General features: G+C 34.5%; 2 protein-coding genes across 2 annotated transcripts; both read left to right on the forward strand.

Annotated features, from left to right (window-relative positions):
• The first annotated feature begins 2,136 nt into the window (after nucleotides 1-2,136).
• On the forward strand, nucleotides 2,137-14,033 carry LOC110927309 (26S proteasome non-ATPase regulatory subunit 1 homolog A). Its single transcript, XM_022170972.2, has 13 exons — nucleotides 2,137-2,397; nucleotides 4,193-4,256; nucleotides 4,417-4,522; nucleotides 4,683-4,794; nucleotides 4,990-5,158; nucleotides 5,553-6,013; nucleotides 6,658-6,793; nucleotides 7,354-7,599; nucleotides 8,821-9,041; nucleotides 9,941-10,199; nucleotides 10,504-10,736; nucleotides 11,908-12,418; nucleotides 13,447-14,033. Exons 1-13 carry the CDS (start codon nucleotides 2,252-2,254, stop codon nucleotides 13,771-13,773), a joined length of 2,991 nt encoding a protein of 996 aa, XP_022026664.1. The 5' UTR covers nucleotides 2,137-2,251; the 3' UTR covers nucleotides 13,774-14,033.
• A 2,456-nt stretch (nucleotides 14,034-16,489) lies between these two features.
• LOC110927310 (probable pectinesterase 29) lies at nucleotides 16,490-20,418 on the forward strand. The gene is made up of 5 exons (XM_022170973.2): nucleotides 16,490-16,850; nucleotides 19,015-19,174; nucleotides 19,264-19,479; nucleotides 19,618-19,865; nucleotides 20,016-20,418. Exons 1-5 carry the CDS (start codon nucleotides 16,591-16,593, stop codon nucleotides 20,185-20,187), a joined length of 1,056 nt encoding a protein of 351 aa, XP_022026665.1. The 5' UTR covers nucleotides 16,490-16,590; the 3' UTR covers nucleotides 20,188-20,418.
• The last annotated feature ends 2,928 nt before the right edge of the window (nucleotides 20,419-23,346 follow it).

The following is a 23,346-nucleotide window of genomic DNA, read 5'->3' on the forward strand; positions in this document are numbered from 1 at the left end:
TACGGGTAGGGTCGGTTTCGGTTACGTGTATAATATACACGGGTACAAAAATAATTGGTTTCGGTTTTTTTCTCAGGTCCGGTTCGGGGGAACGGTTTTTTTGTGCCCCTATAACTCCGAGTATAGTGTATGTCTTTATTTGTTTTGGGATTTGCACTTTGTCATCTCCTAAATCGTTTTAGTTTATTTTTATGGTTTGTATTTGTGTTGTATCTATCTTGATGTTGAGCAAATAAATTTGCGTTAAAAGTCTTGGTGTGATGAACAAAGGAGTACCGGTACAAAATGTGCGTTAGAAGGAAAAATACCAACATCACTGGCTCTGATGAACAAAGGAGTACCGGTACAAAATGTGTTCTGTGCATTTTGCGGAAACACGGAGGAATCGGCCGACCACCTTCTCGTACGATGCATGATTCGGTATGGCAACAAATTTTTACTTGGGTGAAAGCTCCAGTTGGATTTAGACATCAAAATATGGAGGAGTTAATGCAGAGTATAAATGGTTTGAGTAGCTCAGCAAGCAGAAGAAAATTGATCCACTCAATATATCTAGTAACACTTTGGAAGTTGTGGTCGTAATATTTCCACCTACAAATTGGTGGAAGAGATAAAGGAGACAACTTTTGACTTGGTCACACATAGAGCAAAAAGAACCGATATAAGCTGGATGGATTGGAGAATTTTTAGAATAAGGGAGTAACTTGTCGTTTGATGTAAATCTGTACCGTATTGTTACCTTTTTTCTTTCTTTCTTCTTGTTGTTCGTTCCTATGTAGCTCCTTGCTATGTTGAGGTTTTTTTTTTCGTATTAATAACATGTCTCCGTTGCCATTCAAAAAAAAAAAAAAAAGTCTTGGTGTGATATTGTGCTTTTCAAAAATCATTTACATTAAATGTATGTTACATATTCCTACATGTTATTACACTATACTATTTTTTTTTAATTTTAATTTTTGTTTTTGTTTTTGTCTTGGGCTCTCCAAAAAGGTTGACTTTGCTCTGTAATTACATTTGTTCACGTGGATATCAACTTAGTTGGTAATTTGAGGCTTTTCAATGTTTAGATCGCCAGTTCGCCTATAGCAAATGACTTTTTTTACATTCTCCACAAATTTACTGGTCATTATTATTATTAAACAACATAGTGGGTTGGTTATTAGTTTCTACTCGATTCCCACGCCAAACAATTTCTGCCTTTCGGGGGGACGGTGTGATATCGGGGAGTGGATGGGGGAGTGGGGTTGCCGTGGGGGGAATGATACCAGGTGTTTGAATGGGGAGTGGGGAGTAGGGAGTAGGAGAGAGGGTTTTTTTTCGGTGAGTATACAGTTATACACCGAAGACGAAGAAGAACAAAGGGATGAGATAGAGGAGAGAGGAGAGAGAGAGAGCCAATGAAATTTTTTATTTTTTAATTGAGTGGGTGTTTGAATCACTCCTAGTGCTTGAGTAGAAAACGAGGAGTGAAGGGAGGGAATTGACATGACTTTATATCATTGGGTAGAGAAAACTCATAAACACTAAAGTGTTTGAATCATCCCCTCCACCTTTAGTTTCAATTTTTACCTTTAATTTCGATAATTCTTTTGGCTTTAACTCCAATAGTTCCCTTTATGAATATCATAAACTTTTTGATTAGTATATTTGCTTTAATTCCAATAATTCCCTATATGAATCTCATAAACTTTTTGATTATTATATCGAGTGTCACAAACGTAGGGATAACACACAAGACGAAGCGACATCGATCGAATTCTCGCCTAGTTTTTCTTTTTTTTGAACGACAAAGAATCGTACGTTTAAACCCATTCTACTTAGGGTTGTGTCCAAGGTCGACTCCTCAACAGCCGTGAGACTGTACCCCCTGATGCGCGGGAACAGAATGGAATCCGTAAACCCTACCCCCGTCAGGTTCGAACCCATGATTAAATCCCGGATTCGTCCTTTCACCAAGACGTCCGTCAAAAATGGCCGAGAATCAATCAAATATGTGTCTCCACCTGGGAGGACACACCTCTTACCAAACAAAACTTAAGGGACAAAAATGTCAAAATCAAAAGTTAAGGGACAAAAATGTCAAAAACAAAAGTTAAAGGTGAACACACACCTTACCCCTCCCCAAAGAAACCGAACAAAAAACTCATCTTCAAAAACTCACATTCAGCAATCAAAACTCAAAACTCAAACCCTAACCCTCAATTCGAACTGAAATCGCCATTGTTTCCGTGATCTCGTTGCAATCGGAGATATGACAGCGACTACGGTGAGCTCCGCCGGTGGTCTATTGGCCATGCTTAACGAGCCGCATCCGTCTCTCAAACTTCACGCTCTCTCGAATCTTAACGCGTTTGTTGATCACTTTTGGCCGGAGATCTCCACCAGCGTCCCTATCATGTAATTGTTAATTACTGATTTTGTTGTTCTGTTGTTGGTTATGCAGTTTTGGTACTGTTGAGTTTGTTATTCAGTCGTTGGAGTGAGATTTGTTCATGATTAGGCTTCTTAGCGTGTTAGGATAGGGATAATTGTTATAATCATGTAATTGTCATTGTTGTTTTTGTTGTTCTGTTGTTGATTATGTAGTTTTGGTGATACGGAGTGTGTTATTATGCTGTTGGAGTGAGATTTGTTGGTGATCAGTTGCCTCATTGTATTAGGGATTGAATAACTGGAATTTGTGTTGTGTTAGGTGCTTGTAGGTTGTTAAAAATAGAATATGAGCTCAATTATGCACGTAGTTTCTTCGATTATTGGATGTTTTGGTACTATTGATTCTGTTATTATTGATCTTGTTATTTCGTTGTTGATTATGTTGTCCTGGTGCTATTGAGTGTGTTGTTCAGCTGTTGGAGTGAGATTTGTTGGTGATTAGTTGCCTTATTGTGTTAGGGTTAGAATAATAATTGGAATTTGTGTTGTGTTATGTCCGTGTATGTAATGTGTTAAAGTTAGAATATTAGGTTAATTCTGCAAGTAGGTTCATCGAATTTTGGAAAAGAATTCGGTTAAGAAGAGATCATGTAATTGTTATTGTTGATTTTGTTGTTCTGTTGTTGATTATGTAGTTTTGGTGATATTGAGTTTGTTATTCTGCTATTGGAGTGAGATTTGTTGGTGATTAGTTGCGTTGTTGTGTTAGGGCAGTGACAAGTGGATTTTGTGTTGTATTATGTGGTTGTAGATTGTTAAAGTTAGAATATTAGGTTAATTCATATTTTATGCAAGTAGTTTTATGACTTTATCTATTTTTGAATTTTTTTTTTAATTTTTATTTTTTATGTTAAGAAGGGATCAGGTTTGCAATTTTTTATGGATTATAGATATCAGGGCTTGGTTAGGAATAAGAGAAGAGGAGTAGTTTTATAGTCGATTGCATGTTTTTGAGGCATGAGTTTTTAGAAGGATATGGTGTTTGTGTGAGAGGACATATGTTTGGTAAACATTTAGCTTTAGAGTATTGTATGTGATGGAAGTTGGGATGTAGTTGCCAAAAACGGTCTTCTAGGGGACATTCTGGTGGTTAAGTCGCGTGCTCCACAACCAAATGGATGGGATTTCAAATCCCGCAGAGTGCATGTTGTGGTGTATTTATCTTAAAAAATATAGGAATTGCTCTTTAAAAAATAAAATGCCAAAAGGGCCTCTTTCAGGTGTATGTGTTTTGAGCTGCAGTATATAGGCAAGGCAAACAAAGGGGGTTTCAGACTATATTAAAAATGTCATTTTGATTTAGGAAAACTTCAATATGACAAAAAACTGAATTTTGAATCTACATGGAAGCTAAACGGGTAAATTGTCAATTTGGGTATGCTCTTATCAAAACAGTTTTAACTTGCTGAACATGTATTAAGAAATCATAGACACAAGATGATATTGGTTAAAAAGGAAGCTTTGAAATAATTATAGACCAAGTGGTCAAAGCTCAAAGGCCCAAAAGCGTATGACTGTGATAAGAAAAACACAATAATAAAGATAAAAATGTATAACAGGCATAGAAATTTAACAATTTAATACTATACTAGTTCATATGACATACTATCATGTTTATCTCATCTCTTTTTAACCTTCTGTTGTTTCCATTGAAATATATTAACATATCTATATTTTTGTTGAGCTTTTGTGGTTAATGAATTATGAAGTTTTCTCCAATGGATTCACTGACAATTTTGGCTTTTCTCTTTTAATCCAGAGAGAGTTTATACGAAGACGAAGAGTTTGATCAACGCCAGTTGGCTGCTTTACTTGTTTCAAAGGTACATGTTTCTAAAGAACTGATTGATTTAAAGATTACTTGCAAACTGTAGAGTTAGCAGGAGCTGATTAACAGAACTGATTAAGCGACTATGCCTGCAGGATGTGTGTTTCTCGTATGTTTATAACATGTCAAAACAGCTCATTTTTTCTTTCGTGTAGGTTTTCTATTACTTGAGTGAGCTTAACGACTCGTTATCTTATGCCCTTGGAGCTGGCAATTTATTTGATGTTTCTGAGCAATCTTATTACGTTGATACTCTTCTTGGTTAGTCATGCTTCTCAAATGAAGTTTCTATGAAATGCTCATGTTTGCGTTTGTTTATATCATAAATGCTTGTGACTTTATATCAGTGTCAGTTATCAGACTTATATTTTCTGTGTTGTGGGCTCATAAAGTCATAAACTTTTCATTCGTCTTTTGTTAGCCAAAGCTATCGATGAATATGCAACTCTGAGAACAAAGGCAGCAGAATCAAAGGAAGCGTCTGCTGATGTGGACCTTAGGCTGGAAGCAATAGTTGAGAGAATGCTTGATAAGTATGCATGCTTTTCCTTTTTCTTATGTTTCGAGGATTTATTAGTCTTTAATATAACGTAGTATTGTAGTAAGGTTATTGAACAAAAATAAACATTAGCAAAAGATAGTGGTTAACCAACTTTCGGGAAAGTATTTTTTTGAAGGTGTATAACTTTTCTCGGTTTATTCCTTCTTTTTAATATTTTTTTTTGAAGGTGTATAACCGATGGAAAGTATCAACAAGCAATAGGAATGTCAATTGAATGCCGAAGGTTGGATAAACTTAGGGAAGCGATTACAAAGAGTGATAATGTTCATGCAACTCTGTCATATTGCACGGATGTATCTCATGCTTTTGTCAATAGGAGAGAATATCGCCGTGAGGTAATATTAATTTTATTTTGTACTTCGCGTAGTATACACTCATTGCTTAACATATTCTCTTGTACATTTGAGATACGAATCAATATGACGAATGGTCCGAATGAAAGAAAACACGTTTTTTTTAAAGAGTTGGTTTAATAAATTGTAAGTTTTTCAAAACGAACAAAGTAATGTATATTTTGTATATGATCTTTTTTTATAGTTGTCTTAATCCCTTTTCATGCTTATCTATTTGTTTTTGCAAATATAAGTATTTGAATTGTTTTAAATTATTTAGTTACTAGAAGTAAGATGTATGACTAGATGACTAGATTTGTACATATCATCACAAAATGGACATATAAGCTCAGTTATCTATTAAAATGAAAAAATACAATTTTTTTTTTGTGGGTAGGTACTTCTTCTTCTTGTCAAAGTATACCAAGATCTTGCATCCCCCGACTACTTAAACATTTGCCAGTGCCTTATGTTCCTCGATCAACCTGATGGTGTTGCAAGCATACTCGAGAAACTTTTAAGATCCGAAAACAAAGATGATGCGATGATGGCATTTCAAATCGCTTTTGATTTAATTGAAAATGAGCACCAAGCTTTTCTACTGAGTGTCAGAGACCAGTTGTCAAGTCCCAAGTTGAAACCTGAAACGCCAGCTGTCACGGAGCGAAATCCCTCTGTGTCAGAGGACACTCAAATGGCTGATGAAACACAACCACTTATTGCTACAGAGGTTATAGTGCCTGAATCTGATGATCCAACTGAAGTGACATATGCTGAGAGGTTGACTAAATTGAAGGGGATATTGTCTGGTGAAACTTCGATTCAGTTGACTCTCCAGTTTTTATACAGTCATAACAAGTGAGCAACCTTTTCATTTTTGTGATGTTATCTAGACCTATTTGTTTTTCTTAGTGGTGCAAATGAGCTGAGTTACTCGCGAGCTGCTTGAGATCGGCTCGAGAAAAAGCTTGAAACGAGCCGAGTCGAGCCAAGCTTGAGCCTAAAATAAAGCTCGTTTATCAAGCCCGAGCTCGAGCTTGGCATGTGAAGCTCTCCAGGCTCATCGAGCCTTAGTGTAATATTAGTCTATTATTTGTATTATTTTTATTTATATGAGTTAATTAGAAGATAATAAACAAGCCGAGCTCGAGCTTGAGAACTACCAATGAGCCGAGCTCGAGCTTGAGAACTACCAATGAGCCGAGCTCGAGCCTGGTCGGGCTCGGCTCGGCTCGTTTGCTAAATGGGTGGGTTGGGCAACATGCCAATTGGGGATATTTTTTGGTAGGGGTTTTGTTGATCACTTGATCCTCAAACACCTTTCTGTTCAAATTTATTGAGTAAATTACAGTGTATTAGATATTATTACTAAGATCATGTTATTAGATTCCTGATCACCCATTTGAAATTGCCATCTCTTATCTTTTGGTTTCTTGTCTCTTCTGTTTTTGGTCTTTATTCCTAATTGTTGAAAGATTCTTATAATATTCTGTATTATATAGGTCGGATCTGCTTATTCTCAAGACAATAAAGCAATCAATCGAGATGAGAAACAGCGTTTGCCACAGTGCAACAATATATGCTAACGCCCTTATGCACGCTGGAACAACCGTAGACACATTTTTAAGAGAAAATCTGGTAGATATGTTTCTATTTTTCTATTTATGTTTTCTTCCATCTATAATATCAAGTTTTAGAGTAAAATGCCATTTTCCTCCTTGAGGTTTGGCCAGTTTTGCGATTTTTGTCCAAAGGTTTGTTTTTTCCGCATCTGGATCCAAAAGGTTTGAAATCTTGCCATTTTCATCCAGCTCGTTAACTCCATCCATTTTTTTTTGTTAAGTCGGGTATTTTCGTCATTTTTGTTAACCTTAAGTGCGGTTCGGTCTTTTTCAATTTATCACTTTATGTACAAGCATTTAGCATAATGTGAAAAAGACCGATTTTGGCGAATTGCCCTTAAAGTTAATAAAAAAGACGGACGTACTCCCGACTTAACGGAGAAAAATGGATGGAGTCAACGAGCCTGATGAAAATAGCAAGATTTCAAGCCTTTTGGATCCAGATGCGGAGAAACAAACCTTTGGATGAAAGTTGCAAAACTAGCCAAACCTCAGGGACGAAAATGGCATTTTACTCCAAGTTTTATTAGCAGTTCTAAGTCTTATCTTTATCTTCTACTTTGCTTATGATTATAGGATTGGTTGAGCAGAGCCACAAACTGGGCTAAATTCAGTGCAACAGCCGGGTTAGGTGTTATTCATCGAGGCCATCTTCAACAAGGAAGATCGCTCATGGCTCCTTATCTTCCTCAAAGTGGGTCCGGTGGTGGTAGTCCCTATTCTGAAGGTGGGGCCCTCTATGCTTTGGGTTTAATTCATGCAAACCACGGAGAAGGCATCAAACAGTTCTTGAGGGATAGCTTACGCAGTACCAATGTGGAGGTAATTGTCTACTAACATTTTTTATACCATAAACTTCTTCACACACATTTATATATTTGTATATTCAGGGCTCTTTGCTTTTCTGAAAAACTTTTTTAGAAAAAAAGTTATTTATATGTGATGCACAATTTCAATGTTAAGCCCTTTCGTGCATATCACAATTTGGAAAAAAATGATGCACAAAACTTACTTTACCCGATGCTCTACTATTTTTTTTCAAAAATCTCAGCGATTTTCAAGAGGCATCTAATCATGATTCACATAAAATTTCAGGATTAAATGAGGATTTAAGCAGAGTAGAAAACTGATCCACTAATTTCTAACTTCAATCCATAATTTTGAAAATGTGCTAATATGTGGAATTCTGGATCAAATTAACAAAGTTAATGAGTCGTTTTGCTTTTCATGATTATTTAGATTCTCATAGGATCCTAAGCGAGCCCACACATATGTACATATATATGTAATTATGTATGTATACACATACACATATATAAGAGTGAATTTCAAGTTTTGTCCTTTATCTTTAGGTCACTTTGCAAGTTTTGTCCTTTATGTTTAAATTTGACGAGTTTTGTCCTTTATGTTTAAAAATCAAGCACGTTTTACCCTTTATGTTTAAAAATCAAACACGTTTTGTCCTTTATGTTTAAAAAATCAAGCACGTTTTGTCCTTAAAAATCAAGCATAAAGGACAAAACGTGCTTGATTTTTAAACATAAAGGACAAAACTCGTCAAATTTAAACATAAAGGACAAAACTTGCAAAGTGGCCTAAAGATAAAGGACAAAACTTGAAATTCACTCCATATATAATTATATAGGTGTGTATTTAACATACACATACATGCACACATGCATGTAGTGTATGTGTGTGTAAAGAACCAATTCTAAGTAGAGAACTGCATAAGCATACGTACATAGTGATGGCCAGATAAGACTTGAGAGAGGGGATTATGCGGTTAATGCGGCTCTTGCAGTTCTCTACCCAAGTTTAATTTTGTTATGAAAGACTCTCTCTGTATTACTAATGTTGTAACTTTGATTCACAATTTTACGTATTTGAGCGCATTCATAAATCATAACATTGTAAATAGTGCTAAAAGATAATGGATTTGTTTGGCTCACATCTTATAAGTTTTCAGATTCTCAAATGATTCTGACTGGTATATGCTTGTGTATATATATTTGTTATGTTTATTCTGTATGTTGGTTGGTTCAGGTGGTACAGCATGGTGCTTGCTTAGGTCTTGGCTTGGCAGCTTTAGGGACCGCTGATGAAGATATATACGAAGAGATAAAAAGTGTCCTCTACACTGACAGTGCTGTTGCAGGTGAAGCTGCGGGCATTAGCATAGGCTTACTAATGGTGGGGACTGCAAGTGAGAAGGCATCAGAGATGCTGGTGTATGCTCATGAGACGCAACATGAAAAAATCATAAGGTAAGGTGTTTCGTATAACATGTCGCTTCATTAAGGAGGTGGCAACTTTGACCCATTTATTTCAAAGAGATTAATAGTTTAATTTGAGTTATGCTTTATTAATGGGTACAACAGAAATAATTAGCTAAGAAGGAAACGGGTCGAATGAGTCGAAAATCGCCTGAAGTGTAACTTATATCCATAAAACATCCAAATCTTTTATTTTTGACAAAACAGATAGATTCTTACCGAGATAAGTTAACTATTGGAGGGGCATGTATTAGCTACATCGGCCTTTGGCCTTTTTTTCCTTTCTAAACCATCGTTCCGTACACGTCTCTTTTTATGTAGTGATTATGTATAGCATTATAATGATTCTTGTTTTTAGTTCTGAAGATCACTCTATTTGATCTGAAATCAATACAAGACTTTTTGAGTTTAAGTTAAATTATGTGTTCTTTAGTTAATAATGTAGTCGGTTAGCTAATCTTCCTCTACCCTAAATATTAGGGGTGCTAAACGGGTCGTGTTTGTGGGTTGGCGGGTTCACCCCGGACCCGAAAAATTTTAAACCAACCCGAACATGACCCGAACCCAAAAATCGTGTCTACATATGAACCTGAACACAAATATTCTTGAGTTGACCTGAACACAGCCCGGTCAACCCGATTTTTTTTTTTTGTAAAATAGCATATGAAAGTTAAAGTTTTACTAAAAAACACAAATGTATATAATACAATTGCATGTTCTAATTATGGCATAGAACACGCACCCAATATAATTGATGACATAAATCATATTGTAAAAAGTAAAATATAATATAATTGGGTTAAACGGGTCAACCCACCAACCCGACCCCTTTAGTTCAACTCAATCATTGTGATTTATTATTGTTGTCGATACAAAATTTTGTTATGCAGGGGGTTAGCTTTAGGTATTGCTTTGACGGTTTATGGAAGAGAAGAAGAAGCAGACACTCTAATTGAACAGATGACTCTGGATCAAGATGCCATTATACGTTACGGGGGGATGTATGCGTTAGCATTAGCTTACAGTGGAACTGGAAATAACAAGGCAATCCGCCAATTACTCCACTTTGCTGTGTCTGATGTCAGCGATGATGTCAGGCGCACTGCTGTTTTAGCCCTTGGATTTGTCCTGTACTCTGACCCAGAACAGGTTAAAACTGTGTTCTCTAAACCTTTTTCATTAGTTTGATTGCTCTTATATGGCTTACAAGAAGGGCAAAAACGTGAAATAGTCGAATAGAAACAGACATTAGCAACCAACTGTAAATTTGTTGCAAAATATGAACTAATTTATCTAGCCTATTCGCACAGTGGCAGACATACAAAATATGCACCTCTATATATAGATTAGCATTGCACTCATATATGATATACCTTCTAGATATGAATCATATGATGGTTATATAGCTAGTCTAATGACTAATATTGACCCATTTTTGTCATGTTTACTGTAGACACCACGAACTGTGGCACTACTGGCGGAGTCGTACAACCCGCATGTGCGGTATGGTGCAGCCATGGCTGTAGGCATTTCATGCGCTGGTACTGGGCTAAGTGAAGCCATATCTTTGTTAGAACCTCTGACATCCGACGTAACCGATTTTGTTCGACAAGGCGCGTTAATCGCAATGGCCATGGTCATGATCCAAACCAGTGAAGCTAGTGACTCTCGTGTCGGGACCTTCAGGTATATATTTTTTTTCTCATCATACAAGTCCGAGTTGCAATTTTTTGGAGGCACTGAATGGGTAGGCCTGTAAATGAACCAAACGAACACGAATAGATAATCGAACAACCTTTTGTGTTCATGTTTGTTCATTAAGAAAATGGGTATGTTCGTGTTCGTTCGTTTAAAACTAAATTAACAGTTCACGAACGTAAACGGACATTAACAAATAGACTTAAACGAAAATAAATGAAGACAAATGAACCAAAACTAGTTTTTTTTATTTAAATTAGTGATTAAATACGATAAGTTCCACTGTAAAGCTTATTTTTATTACTAGAAAGCCTAACTACTAATTATTTATATTTATATAAGTATAACTACTTATGTATATATTAAAATTTAAACGAACTTCGTTTAATTAAATGGACAAAAAAAATTGTTCATGTTTGTTCGTTTATTAATTAAAGAAACGAACTTCCTGCCGAAAAAGTTCACAGTTTCATTATTACCAAAAGAATAGAACAAACATGAACTTATGTTGAAATAATCCACTAAAAGGGGGGGGGGGGTGTTCCATTAATGTTTTATACTTGGTTTTAAAAAGCGAGAGGCGCACAAAAGCGACGAGGTCTAAAATTGAGGCGCAAAGCGCAAAGTGGTGGGCTTTTCGTACCCGAGGCGCAAGATGTTTTTATAATTTGCAAAGTGGTGGGCTTTTCGTACCCGAGGCGCAAGATGTTTTTATAATTTTTTTTATATATATCCTATACATATCCCATAGGTTTTTAGCTTCCTTTAACCAAAATATAGCTATAAGTAAGGCTTTTATACCATTTTAATTACATGTACAAGTCAAAAAACCCAAGGTACAACATTTTATGCAGTAAAACACCTAAGTTACATGAGGCGCGCGCCTCAGGCCAAAAAGCCCACAAAAAAAATCAAAAAATGCACCTTTTGGTCACTTCCTGTAGTTACACAGGCGAGAAGCAAAAAAGCCCCAGGCCCTGCACCTTGTTGCGCCTAGGCGCGCTTTTTAAAACCAAGGTTTTATATTAAAATGGTTAGGTTTTGTGCATAAAGTGTACACTTTTAGCAACTTTATTTAGTTTCCTTGGTTATTTTTTTTAAACTTATTATATAACCTTCTGACACTTGTCTTTTTGTCACATGCTATAAATTTTACCAGACGACAATTGGAAAAAATAATTCTGGACAAACACGAAGATACAATGAGCAAAATGGGAGCTATTTTAGCTTCAGGAATTCTCGATGCTGGTGGAAGAAATGTTACAATTAAATTATTATCCAAAACCAAACACGACAAAATGACCGCAGTTATCGGTCTCGCTGTCTTCAGTCAGTTTTGGTACTGGTACCCACTGATATACTTCATTAGTTTATCATTCTCTCCCACCGCTTTAATCGGACTCAACTACGACTTAAAAGTACCAAAGTTTGAATTTTTATCACACGCCAAACCGTCATTGTTTGAGTACCCTCGACCAACAACCGTCCCCACCGCTGCTTCAGCTGTGAAACTCCCAACAGCTGTTTTGTCCACGTCAGCAAGAGCCAAGGCTAGAGCTACCAAAAAGGAAGCTGAAAAAGCAAATGCTGAAAAGTTGACCGGTGCTGCTGACTCATCCAGTTCCGGCAAAGGGAAAGCTTCCGGTGAAAAGGACGATGACTCGATGCAGGTATGGATATTAAAATTGAGTAAAATTAGGGGTGCTAAACGGGCCATTTTCACGGGTTGGCGGGTCGACCCGAACTGAACCGAACCGAACCCGAAAAGCATGTTATGCTACACATATGAACCCGAACACAACCTGAATATTTGCAGGTTGACCAAAACATGACCCGTCCAACCCGAATTTTTTTTATTTTTTTCCCACAAATAATATATTAAAGTTAAAATTAAAAATTACTACAAAAAAACACAAATGTATATAATAAATTTACCTTTAAGTTATAAAATCTTATGTCAATTTTTCTAATTAAGTTATAATTATGTCATAAAATACACACCTAATTTAATTTATGACATAAAACATATTATAAAAAATATAATCTAATATATATGGGTTAAACGGGTCAACCCGACCGGGTTGACCGATACTTAACCTGTTTAGCTAAACGGGCTCACGGGTTCAACCTGAAACTGACCCGAACTCATTTAGACTAAACCCAAATCCGCGATATTCGTGTTAGGTTCGTGTCGTGTTTTCAGGTCGTGTCAGAAATTCACACCCCCAAGTAAATGCCATTTTCGTCTTTGAGGTTTGGCCAGTTTTCCGACTTTCGTCCAAAGGTTTGTTTTTCCGCATATTGTCATTTTCATCCGGTTCATCAACTCCATCTATTTTTCTTTGTTAAGCGAGGGGTATTTTCGTCCTTTCGTCTTTTTCACTTTATGTAAAAAGTCCGAGAACCAATGAAAAATACCGAATTGCCCTTTAAGTTAACCAAATGGATGGAAATACCCCTGAATTAACGGAGAAAAATGGATGGAGTTAACGAGACGGATGAAAACGACAAGATTTCAAACCTTTTGAATCCAGATGCGGAAAAACAAACCTTTGGACGATAGTCACAAAACTGACCAAACCTCAGATGAAATTGGCATTTTACTCGTTAAAATTCATATCAACCGCGTTTTGCAAGTGAATCGGTCAAAATTGCACTCCTAAACAAAATGTAAAATCTTTTACTATGCATCCAACAGGTGGATGGTGCTGCTACCGAGAAGGAGAAAAAGGCTGAACCCGAACCAACATTTGAGATCTTAACAAACCCCGCAAGAGTGGTCCCCGCGCAAGAGAAATTCATCAAGTTTCTAGAAGACAGTAGATACGCACCAGTAAAACCAGCTACATCTGGTTTTGTTCTCTTGAAAGACCTTCGCCCAACCGAACCAGAGGTTTTGGCTCTAACCGATGCGCCCACATCAACCGCCACGGGTGCGACCGCCACTGCACAATCAGGATCTGCTGCCGCCATGGCTGTGGATGATGAGCCTCAACCACCCCAGCCGTTTGAATACAGCTCATGATCACTGTTCTAGTCCGTTTGGTTTAGTTTGCCGGCTATCGAGTATTGGTCCGGTCTATGCGTGGCTGATTTGATCTCAGTCGACACAGTTGCATCTGGTGAGTTAGCTGGTTACATTCATGGGGTTTATGTGGTGCGCTGGAGAACGTTGTAACCGAGTCAAGTGTAGGTATTTCCCATTGATGTTTTGTCAAGACAGATTGTGTTTGTTTAGTTACTCTTTTATCTCTTTACATTTCATGTGAAAGCTTTTTACCAACATGATCACTTTTTCGGCCGCCATTTGAGTAAATACCCATCAGGTATGCCCACTGGGTATACTCGGGCTATACCTGTCAGGTATCTATCGGGTAACTACTAATCAATTACGTTTAGCATTATCACTACAAAATTACATCAAATAACTACAATGCATGTAAAATAAAATACCTAAATGTATATAAAAAATGCTAGATGTTATCATATACATACATATTTAAAAAAAATAAAAGAAATTATATCGGATATATGATCGGGTTGGTGAAGATGTGGCGGGTAAACAAGTGTGTCACCAAATTTCAAACCCGTCGCAAAACTTGCAAAAATAAATAAATAAATAAATAAAAAATAATCTCAAACCCGATTACAATAACACAAACCAGACTTATATATTTCGGGTTTATCTATCGTGTTTGATTGTCATCCCTATGAATGCCATAGTGTCTACGAAGAGAAGCGAGGTGGAAAACCTGTCGCCCCATTTCTAGTTTATACAAGAACAGAAATTAAAAAATAATAAGCAAAATCTATTAAAAGTTCAATGTTACCTTTTGTTTTTTTAAAAAATATATTACCTTTTACATCCGTTACATGCTTTTTTTACCTTATATATTTACATCAACCGTGTTTAAAAATAATAATGAAAAAGGACTTTGAATCTAAAAAGTTAATACACTTTTGTTTTAAGCAAATGAAAAAGAACTTTGAATCTAAAAAGTTGATACGCTTTAGTTTTAACCAAAAACACACTTCAAAGAAACAACTTCCTTCAATAACCATCGGTGACCGCCTCCCTCACCACCTGCGAAAGAACTAAAGAGGAGTTACCTTACATGTTCGTCACATATTTGATAAGAATATAAGATAGGGTTAGGCAAAATGTACTTATTATTATACTTCATATATGTCCTGTGAGTAAAAGTAAAGAGATGATATGACTGATTTAACAATGTGAGGCCGAGGGATACATTTAGCAAAAAAAGAAAAAGTTTTTATCGTATTCCGTCTAGGAACTTGCTACATCACCTGTCCATTTGAACTGGTGGGTTACAAATCTCACCGACTAATTTACAGTTTCATGCTAGATATTTTGTTTATTTCAACATTCAAATAAATAGCTATAAAATTTATGTAGAAATATCCCATTGATAATGTGACAATTAATAAACATACAAATAAATGGCTATAAAGTTTTGTGTAGAAATATGAAATATCCCATTGATTATGTGACAATTTCTTCTGATTTTAATTTTAGAAACAAATCCCATTTTACCGTCGTAGATTTAGCAAATAGGCAGGTATTTAGTTTTTTTTCCATGTATATATATTGAAAACATTAATTAATATCGAGTAACTTTTTTTTCCAATCATAATATTAATAATATTATTCTTTTTGCCATGTATATCTCCATAATTTATTCCTAAATCACACATTATACAATTACAGCTTTTCTTATGGTTTATAATAAGCTATGATCAAGACGATACTATTTTTAACTATTCTTTGACTTCGTCCAATAATTATTAAATTCCAATTTTATTTTCTTAAATATATTACTTTTTATAAAATCACTAAAGTAACTTTTTTTATTTTTTCTTTATGTATCTGTTAGTTTTCATGTCGGATAAGATTTTATGTTTAAAATACTCTAGACATAGTTCTTTAATAAACATTGAGCATATAATAAAAATAATAAAAGTGAGTCAAATTTGTGTTTATAAGATATTTAAGCTATAATCGCGAATATAAAGAAGATATATAAAATAGTTTCATGTATTTGATGATTATAGAATATTATACATGACAAATAAAATATGAAAATATCATATAATTATTTATAATGATTTTTGCTATCTCGGTTTTTCCTTACCTGGTAATTGACTGAATACAGACGCTCTTTCTATATATAGTAATTATTCTTTTCTAGTAACGTAAGAGAAAGTAATAATTTTGTTGAAAATAAGCATATTTATAAAACATCCAACGAAATATCATTTTTTATTTGATTTATACTTTAAAAGGTTGAAAATAAAAAGTAATGTTAAATTTGATGCAACATAAAATGGTATTTGTTGGCTCATGTTAGTGTTAACAATACAACTTTTGTTTATTTTTTTTATTCAAGTTTATAATTATATTTACAACATACAATTTTCTCATTGACCTTCGCCAACATACCTCACTTTAACATAGATATATTGTTTAACTTTTAAATGTATCATTTATTACATCAAAATAGTGTTACTAAAACAAAAGTAAATATTCAATGTTACACTTACGTATAATATAAAAATAAAATAAAAATATAAATAAAAATAACAAACTCTCCATTTTAAGAAAAACAATTATTTAAAGAAACTTAATAAGTTTCCATTGACATCTCCTCTAAATAAAATCTTCATTAAATAATTTTAAAACAAGAATTCGTTTATTATTCACTTGACATTTATAAAAACCTTTCAATCTTCCAACCATACATACAATCCATAAACAACACCTTCTTCTCCTTGTCCAAACACATGTTCATAAACCTTTTTAACAACTAAACATTTAAATCCCATGAACATGTCAATTCTTGCAAGATTTGCACTTGTTCTAGTTTTGTTCATCTGTTTGAGAAGTTCAGAAGGTGGTGGACAAACACCACCGTCGTGGGTTAGCGGCGGAGCAGCGGCAGCCGCAGCGGCGACAAAGTATCAAACCATCACCGTTGATCAATCCGGTGGGGGGAACTACACCACTATTCAGTCTGCCATTGATGCCATTCCTTATGATAATATGCAATGGATTTGTGTTTATGTCAAGACTGGCATTTACAAGTATGCTTTTTTCTTCTCGTCTTTTTACGTGATATATGATTTGGCTTTTATATGACCAGGATGTGATATCACTAGTACAAAAGTGATCAAATGATGCGGTTAAATTGCCTATGAGATGCGGTTCTAGACCCGCATCTTTTGGTCTTAATCTTGGCAACCAACATGTTCAAAAGATGTGGTTTTTTTTTTCGATTTCCTGGTAATTTCAATAAAAATTCCCAATATACACAAATATGTATACCTAAAAATAAAATATACAAAAAAAAAAAATAAAACCAAAAACATCACGGTCTAGGTCTCTTTCTGGGATGGATTAATAAGATGGTATTCCTTACTTTATCGGAACAGCTTAACATCAAGTCATCAAATCGTGTACTTTGCCTGTATCCCCAAGACAATAAAGCTAGTTCAAGTCTTGGGCAAAATTTAAAAAAATAAAGAATAAATAGCAATAAGCATGATTTTTTTTTATTTGTGTACCTGAATGATATCCATATTAATAACAAAAAAATTGGTTCTGTGGAGCTTGGGGAATAAATTCAGTAGCCACTAGTACAGAACCAAATGTCCCTGCAACATTTTTTTCGGTTGATAAACTATAAACTAAGAAACTTTTCATATCGAAATCAGTGGCGGATCTAGAAAAAACGTCAAGGGGCAACGTTTCAAAAATTTCTTTTCTATAGGGGCAGCGAAATCGAAAAAACGTCAAATTTTTTCCGAAATTTACAGTACCACCGAAGCGTCAAGGGGTAGCGGAGGCTACCCCTTGTTATATGCTATGTCCGTCCGCCACTGATCGAAATACACTTTTTACTTTTAGGAATCTATCTACTCAATGAGATTGAGATAAATAAGAAAAGAGTAGTTAAAATTTCATAACCATTAGTGAGGGAAAATAGATAAATAAACTATTCGTTAAGGGAGATCAAGATTTAGAAAAAAAAATCATTTACATGTAAATTAATAATATACTCACCTGATTTTGGATAGTCTTTTCCAGTAATGCATTTCTGCCTAAGTTGTTACAATATTTTAGATTATAAGATTCATATATCGACTTACGGAGGGAATTGATTTTTTTTTAAATGTTTTCCAAATGTATAAGATACGGTTGCTGCGGGAGAACCGCATCTTTTTGGTGCAGTTTACTTTTTTTTTAAACATAAAATGCGGTTTATGAGATTCAACCGCATCTTTTGCTTTTGCCATCACATCTTTTGCTCATTTGTGTACTAGTGTATATTGTGTCTGTATAACATGTTAGTGGTGTCTGTATAGCGTCGTAGTGATTTTCGTGAAGCACTTTACATTCAGTTTTATATTTTGTGGTTTACCTAAATTTATTGATTTGTTTTGGTTTTTGATTTTTTTTTCAATATTTTTGTAGTGAACACGTTAAAATCCCATATGTTAAACCCATGATTATATTTTATGGTTTTCCTAAATTTGTTGATTTTTTATAATAACTTTCAATTATTTTTGTAGTGAACATTTTAAAATCCCATATGTTAAACCCATGATTATATTTTAATTGTTTGATTGGTTATTATGAGTGTGAGGTAGTTTTATATTTCTTTGTAAAGCCTATGTTTAATGTTTTGTTTATAAATGAAAAGTTAAAAAAGTTTATCTCAAAGTCTTGGTCCTACTGTTTTCTTTTGAGCTTAATCCACTCAACGGATTCTTTATCACAAATCTGACCGGTACATATCATTTTTCGCAATATTTTTGTAGTGAACATGTGAAAATCCCATATGTTAAACCTACGATTATATTTTATGGACTTACCTAAATTTGTTGATTTTTTTGTTTATAATATTTTAACATATTATTGTAGTGAACAGATTAAAATCCCATATGATAAACCCATGATATATCTAAAAGCACATGTCGTCTGAATATGAATAGTGTGACAATGGTTTTTGTTTGGTGTTAAGCACTCAATTAAAGGATTTACAAACATTTGTTTTTTTAAGATTTTTTAAATATTATTTTAGTTAAAAGATTATAATCCCATATGATAACACATGATTTATCTTTAAGGACACTCGACACGTTAGTTGTAATAGTGTGTTGTTGCGGTATTATCTTTTTACGGTTTTACATAAACTTAATGATTTATAAATTATTTTTTAATGATTTTGTTTTAATATTTGTGTAGTGAACAAGTTAAAATCCCATATGATAAACCAATGATTTATCTAAAAGGAGGTGGAAAAAGAAAAACATATGTTGTTTGGAATGGACATAACTCCATTGAAGCCGATGCCACTTTTATTTCGGAAGCTGACAATGTTGTTGTCAAGAGTATCACTTTCATCGTACGTACACAACACTTTTGTCCTACATTAATTTATGTTTTAAACATATTTATTTTAATATTAACTAATTATTATTGTTGTTTGATCAGAATTCTTACAACTACCCTTTGGCAAGCAATGGCCACAACCCCATTATGCCTGCGGTGGCGGCAAAGATCTCCGGTGACAAATCAGCTTTTTATCGTTGCGGTTTCATGGGTGTTCAAGATACTTTGTGGGATGATGCCGGTAGACATTACTTTAAGTTGTGTTCGATACGTGGTGCGGTTGATTTCATCATGGGGTCCGGTCAATCTATATACGAGGTGATTAAAGTACAAAGATTATTATTATTATTATTATTATTATTTTATGAAATTGTTTGTGTCGCTAAAAGTCCTCTGTTTTATAGTGTGTCATTATAATTTTATAACTATTTTTTTGTCTTTTTTTATTATTGTTAGAGGAGTACGATTTCGGTAATCGCAGGATTCTTAAGTCCCCAACCGGGATTTATCACCGCTCAATCGAGGGATGCTGCTAGTGACCTAAATGGTTTCGTGTTTAAGGATTGCAATGTGGTTGGAAACGGCACAACTTATTTGGGAAGACCATGGCGCGGACATGCTCGAGTTCTTTTCCATAACTCGAGATTGTCGAACATTGTTGTTCCTCAAGGATGGCTTGATGGCGACTTCATCGGCACCACAATGTATGGTTTCATTCTCTATATTATTCATAGAATTTTAAAAATTGTATGTATCATTTCGCGGGGTGAGCCCCACCCGTGACACAATTGGCCCACCTCACCATATGATCACATTTATCTTTTTTTTTTTAAATTTTGGGTTGGTTGAAACAGGAAAGATTTGGTGTTCGCCGAGGATGAATGTAGGGGCGATGGATCGGATACATCGAGAAGAGTATGGTGGAAAAGCAAGCTAAGCAAGGAGGAGATACGACGGTTAACGAGCATGTCTTACATTGATGAAGAAGGTTGGATTAAAAATCAAGCTTTCAATATGTTATCTTGAACTCCAACAACTGTTTTAATCTTGTTTTTGAGATGTTATTTTGGAAATTGTTAGGTTTGTAGTTTGGTTGTAAGGTTGAAAGGATTGTTAGATGATATCGATCATTGTCTTCGAGAATCGGATTGTTACAATGATTCTGGTTGTAAATGGTAATCACTTTGAATTGAAATACTATGATTCGATGAATTGTGAGTTGCAACTCAATTTCCGTTAATTAAAGTTTGAATGTTACTTATTATTGGCATTAGTTGATTAGTTTTATTGTTTTTTTTAATTGTAATCTCACGAATACACAACTATTTTAAGTTCTTTTAAGCTTAACCTTTCAGACTCAATATAATGTTTACGAATTTAGAGGCAAATGTTTGAAGTTGACATGTTCATATTTTCCTATCCGTATATTAAACCAACCAATATATTTTATTCATGAATTATCACAAAAGATATTTCATTTTGTAATATAAAATCTTTCTTTTGAGAAATAAAAAGTTAAGATAACAGCCGCCACTCATTATTCCACTTTATTATTATTATTATTCAACGTATACGAATTCAATGGGCGATAATAGTGGTTTTCACCTATTGGGTGAAATGGGCGGTGGTGGCCATCTATTGGTTCACATGGGCGGCAAAGAGAATAGTGTCAGGTAGCGCTGCCTGGCACTCTCCTATTAGCCCAACAAATTTACGATGTTATCCCGCTTTAAATTTATGATTTTGCCACGAGTTCATAATTATGATTTTACCCCCTACTTAAAAATAAATTTACGCTTTTGCTCCTAGTTAAAAATTTCAATTTTGCCCGCGATTCAAAATTACGATTTTGCCACGTTTAAATTTACATTTTTGCCATTAGTTTTTTTCCATTAAAATTACAATTTTGTCATCAGTTCAAAATTATGTTTTTACCCCCACTTAAAAATAAATTTGCGCTTTTGCTCCCAGCTAAAAATTCAAATTTTGTCGCGGTTCAAAATTACGACTTTGCGCCGTTTAAATTTACAGTTTTGCCATTAGTTTTTTCCCTCACAGCCAAGTTATGATTTTGTCATCAACTTAAATTTACATTTTTTCGATCATTTTTGTTTGTTTTCCTGGTTAAACTACAATTTTGCCCTTAGTGTAAAATTACAGTCATGCCGGCAGCTGCCTGGCACTCCCCCATTTGTCCATTTAATTTACGATTTTATCCCTTAAATAAAATTATGATTTGCCTTTAGTTCAAAATTATGTTTTTACCCTCACTTAAAAATAAATTTACGCTTTTGCACCCAGCTAAAAATTCAAATTTTTTTCGTCGGTTCAAATTTACGATTTTGTGTCGTTTAAATTTACAGTTTTGCCATTGGTTTTTTTCACTCTCAACCAAGTTACGATTTTGCCCTCAACTTAAATTTACATTTTCTCGATCATTTTTGTTTGTTTTCCTGGTTAAATTACAATTTCGCCCCCAGTGTAAAATTACAGTCATGCTAGCAGCTGCCTGTCACTCCCCCATTGGTCCTATGAATTTACGATTTTATCCCTGAAATAAAATTATGATTTCGCTCTCAGTTCAAAAATTACGTTTTTCTCATCGTTTTAGTTTTTTTAGCAAAACTATAAAAGTTTTTGTTTTAATTGGTTGACTCGTTTTAATCAAGGTCCTATGAATTTCGATTTTACCGCTGAAATAAAATTACGATTTCGCTGTCAGTTGAAAATTACGTTTTTCTCATCATTTTAGTTTTTTTTAGCAAAACTATAAAAGTTTTTTTGTTTTAATTGGTTGACTCGATTTAATCAAGGAGCTGCCTAACACTCGCTCATTAGTCCTGAAAAATTATAGTTTTGCCCTGAGCCCAAAATTACGGTCTTATCTTCTTTTTAATTTTTTTCCTAGCAAAATTATAGTAGTGTTTTTTAATTGATTGAGAATTATTCGGCCATCATCCCGGACGCGGGCGAGGCATCAACTAGTTATAATATACTATAAATACAGAAGACAATAAATAGTGTTTTAAATATTATAATAATATATATAGTTTTTTATACTTTTATTATTTTCTTTATTTTTTAAGTTGGATAAGCTTGTGTAAACCGATACTGGTATCGAAAATACCGGTACGGTTATCGATACATGAAGGTCATTAGCATGGTACAAAAAACCCCAAAAGTCGGTATCAAATTGATTTTGAAAATCTTTTAGTTCGAGATTTCGGTACCGCTACCCGGTACCATTTACCCATCCCTGATCACGGGTACCATACGAACAACAACGGTATCATGCAACTTTTTTTTGTTGATTTTCTTCAACTTTTAATAATTTCTTTTTTTAGTTTCAGGGGTAGGGATGAGCTCGGTGGCAACCAATTCCGAATCGGTACTGGTACTGAAAATACCAGTTATGGTACCGGTACGTGAAGGTAAAATCCGGTAGCGAACCGGTACCAGGAACGGCAAAAGTCGTACCGAATTGGTACTTAAGATCTTTCGGTTCGGAAAATTCGGTATCAGTAGCCAGTACCATTTGCTTATCTCTGATCACATGTTTAATACGAACAACATCATTACCATACAACTTTTTTGGTTGATTTTCTTTTGGTTGTCTTTTTGTGTTTTTTTTCTATATTTTTTTATTTCTGTTAGCGGTTCCGTGCGCAATACACTCGTAGTGATTTCGAAACACATGTAAATATAGACTAAACAACAAAATACGTTCGCCACAACGCGGCGATAGTAAAAAACTAGTTAACTTGTAATAAAATAGCAATCCATAAAACTCACATGCTAGTATTTCTTATTTATAGTTTACTATGTAATAATTGATTTGCACCAAGCAAACTCTCAAAACAATACTACACAATTATCTCCCTTCCAAGATGGTACTCTCATCCCGTATCATTGTTTTCGTTAAAGGGAAAGGATCAAAATAAGGTGTCTTCGTAGATGGTTTAAATTTTATAAGATGCGTGCATATTAGTATTTTAGAAATAAATTAGTTTGTTGTCAAGGGCTAACTAATGGATAATGAAAAGATAAAACCTACAAATTTATTTTAATGTGTGTTTTGAAAATGGAGTTAATATTTATATATCCCTTTCCTCTATCTTTATCTATACATACAAAAATAAAACCTACAAATTCATTTTAATGTATGTTTTGAAAAATGAGTTAATA

This window comes from Helianthus annuus, chromosome 2, assembly GCF_002127325.2.
Source record: "Helianthus annuus cultivar XRQ/B chromosome 2, HanXRQr2.0-SUNRISE, whole genome shotgun sequence".
NCBI lineage: Eukaryota > Viridiplantae > Streptophyta > Magnoliopsida > Asterales > Asteraceae > Helianthus > Helianthus annuus.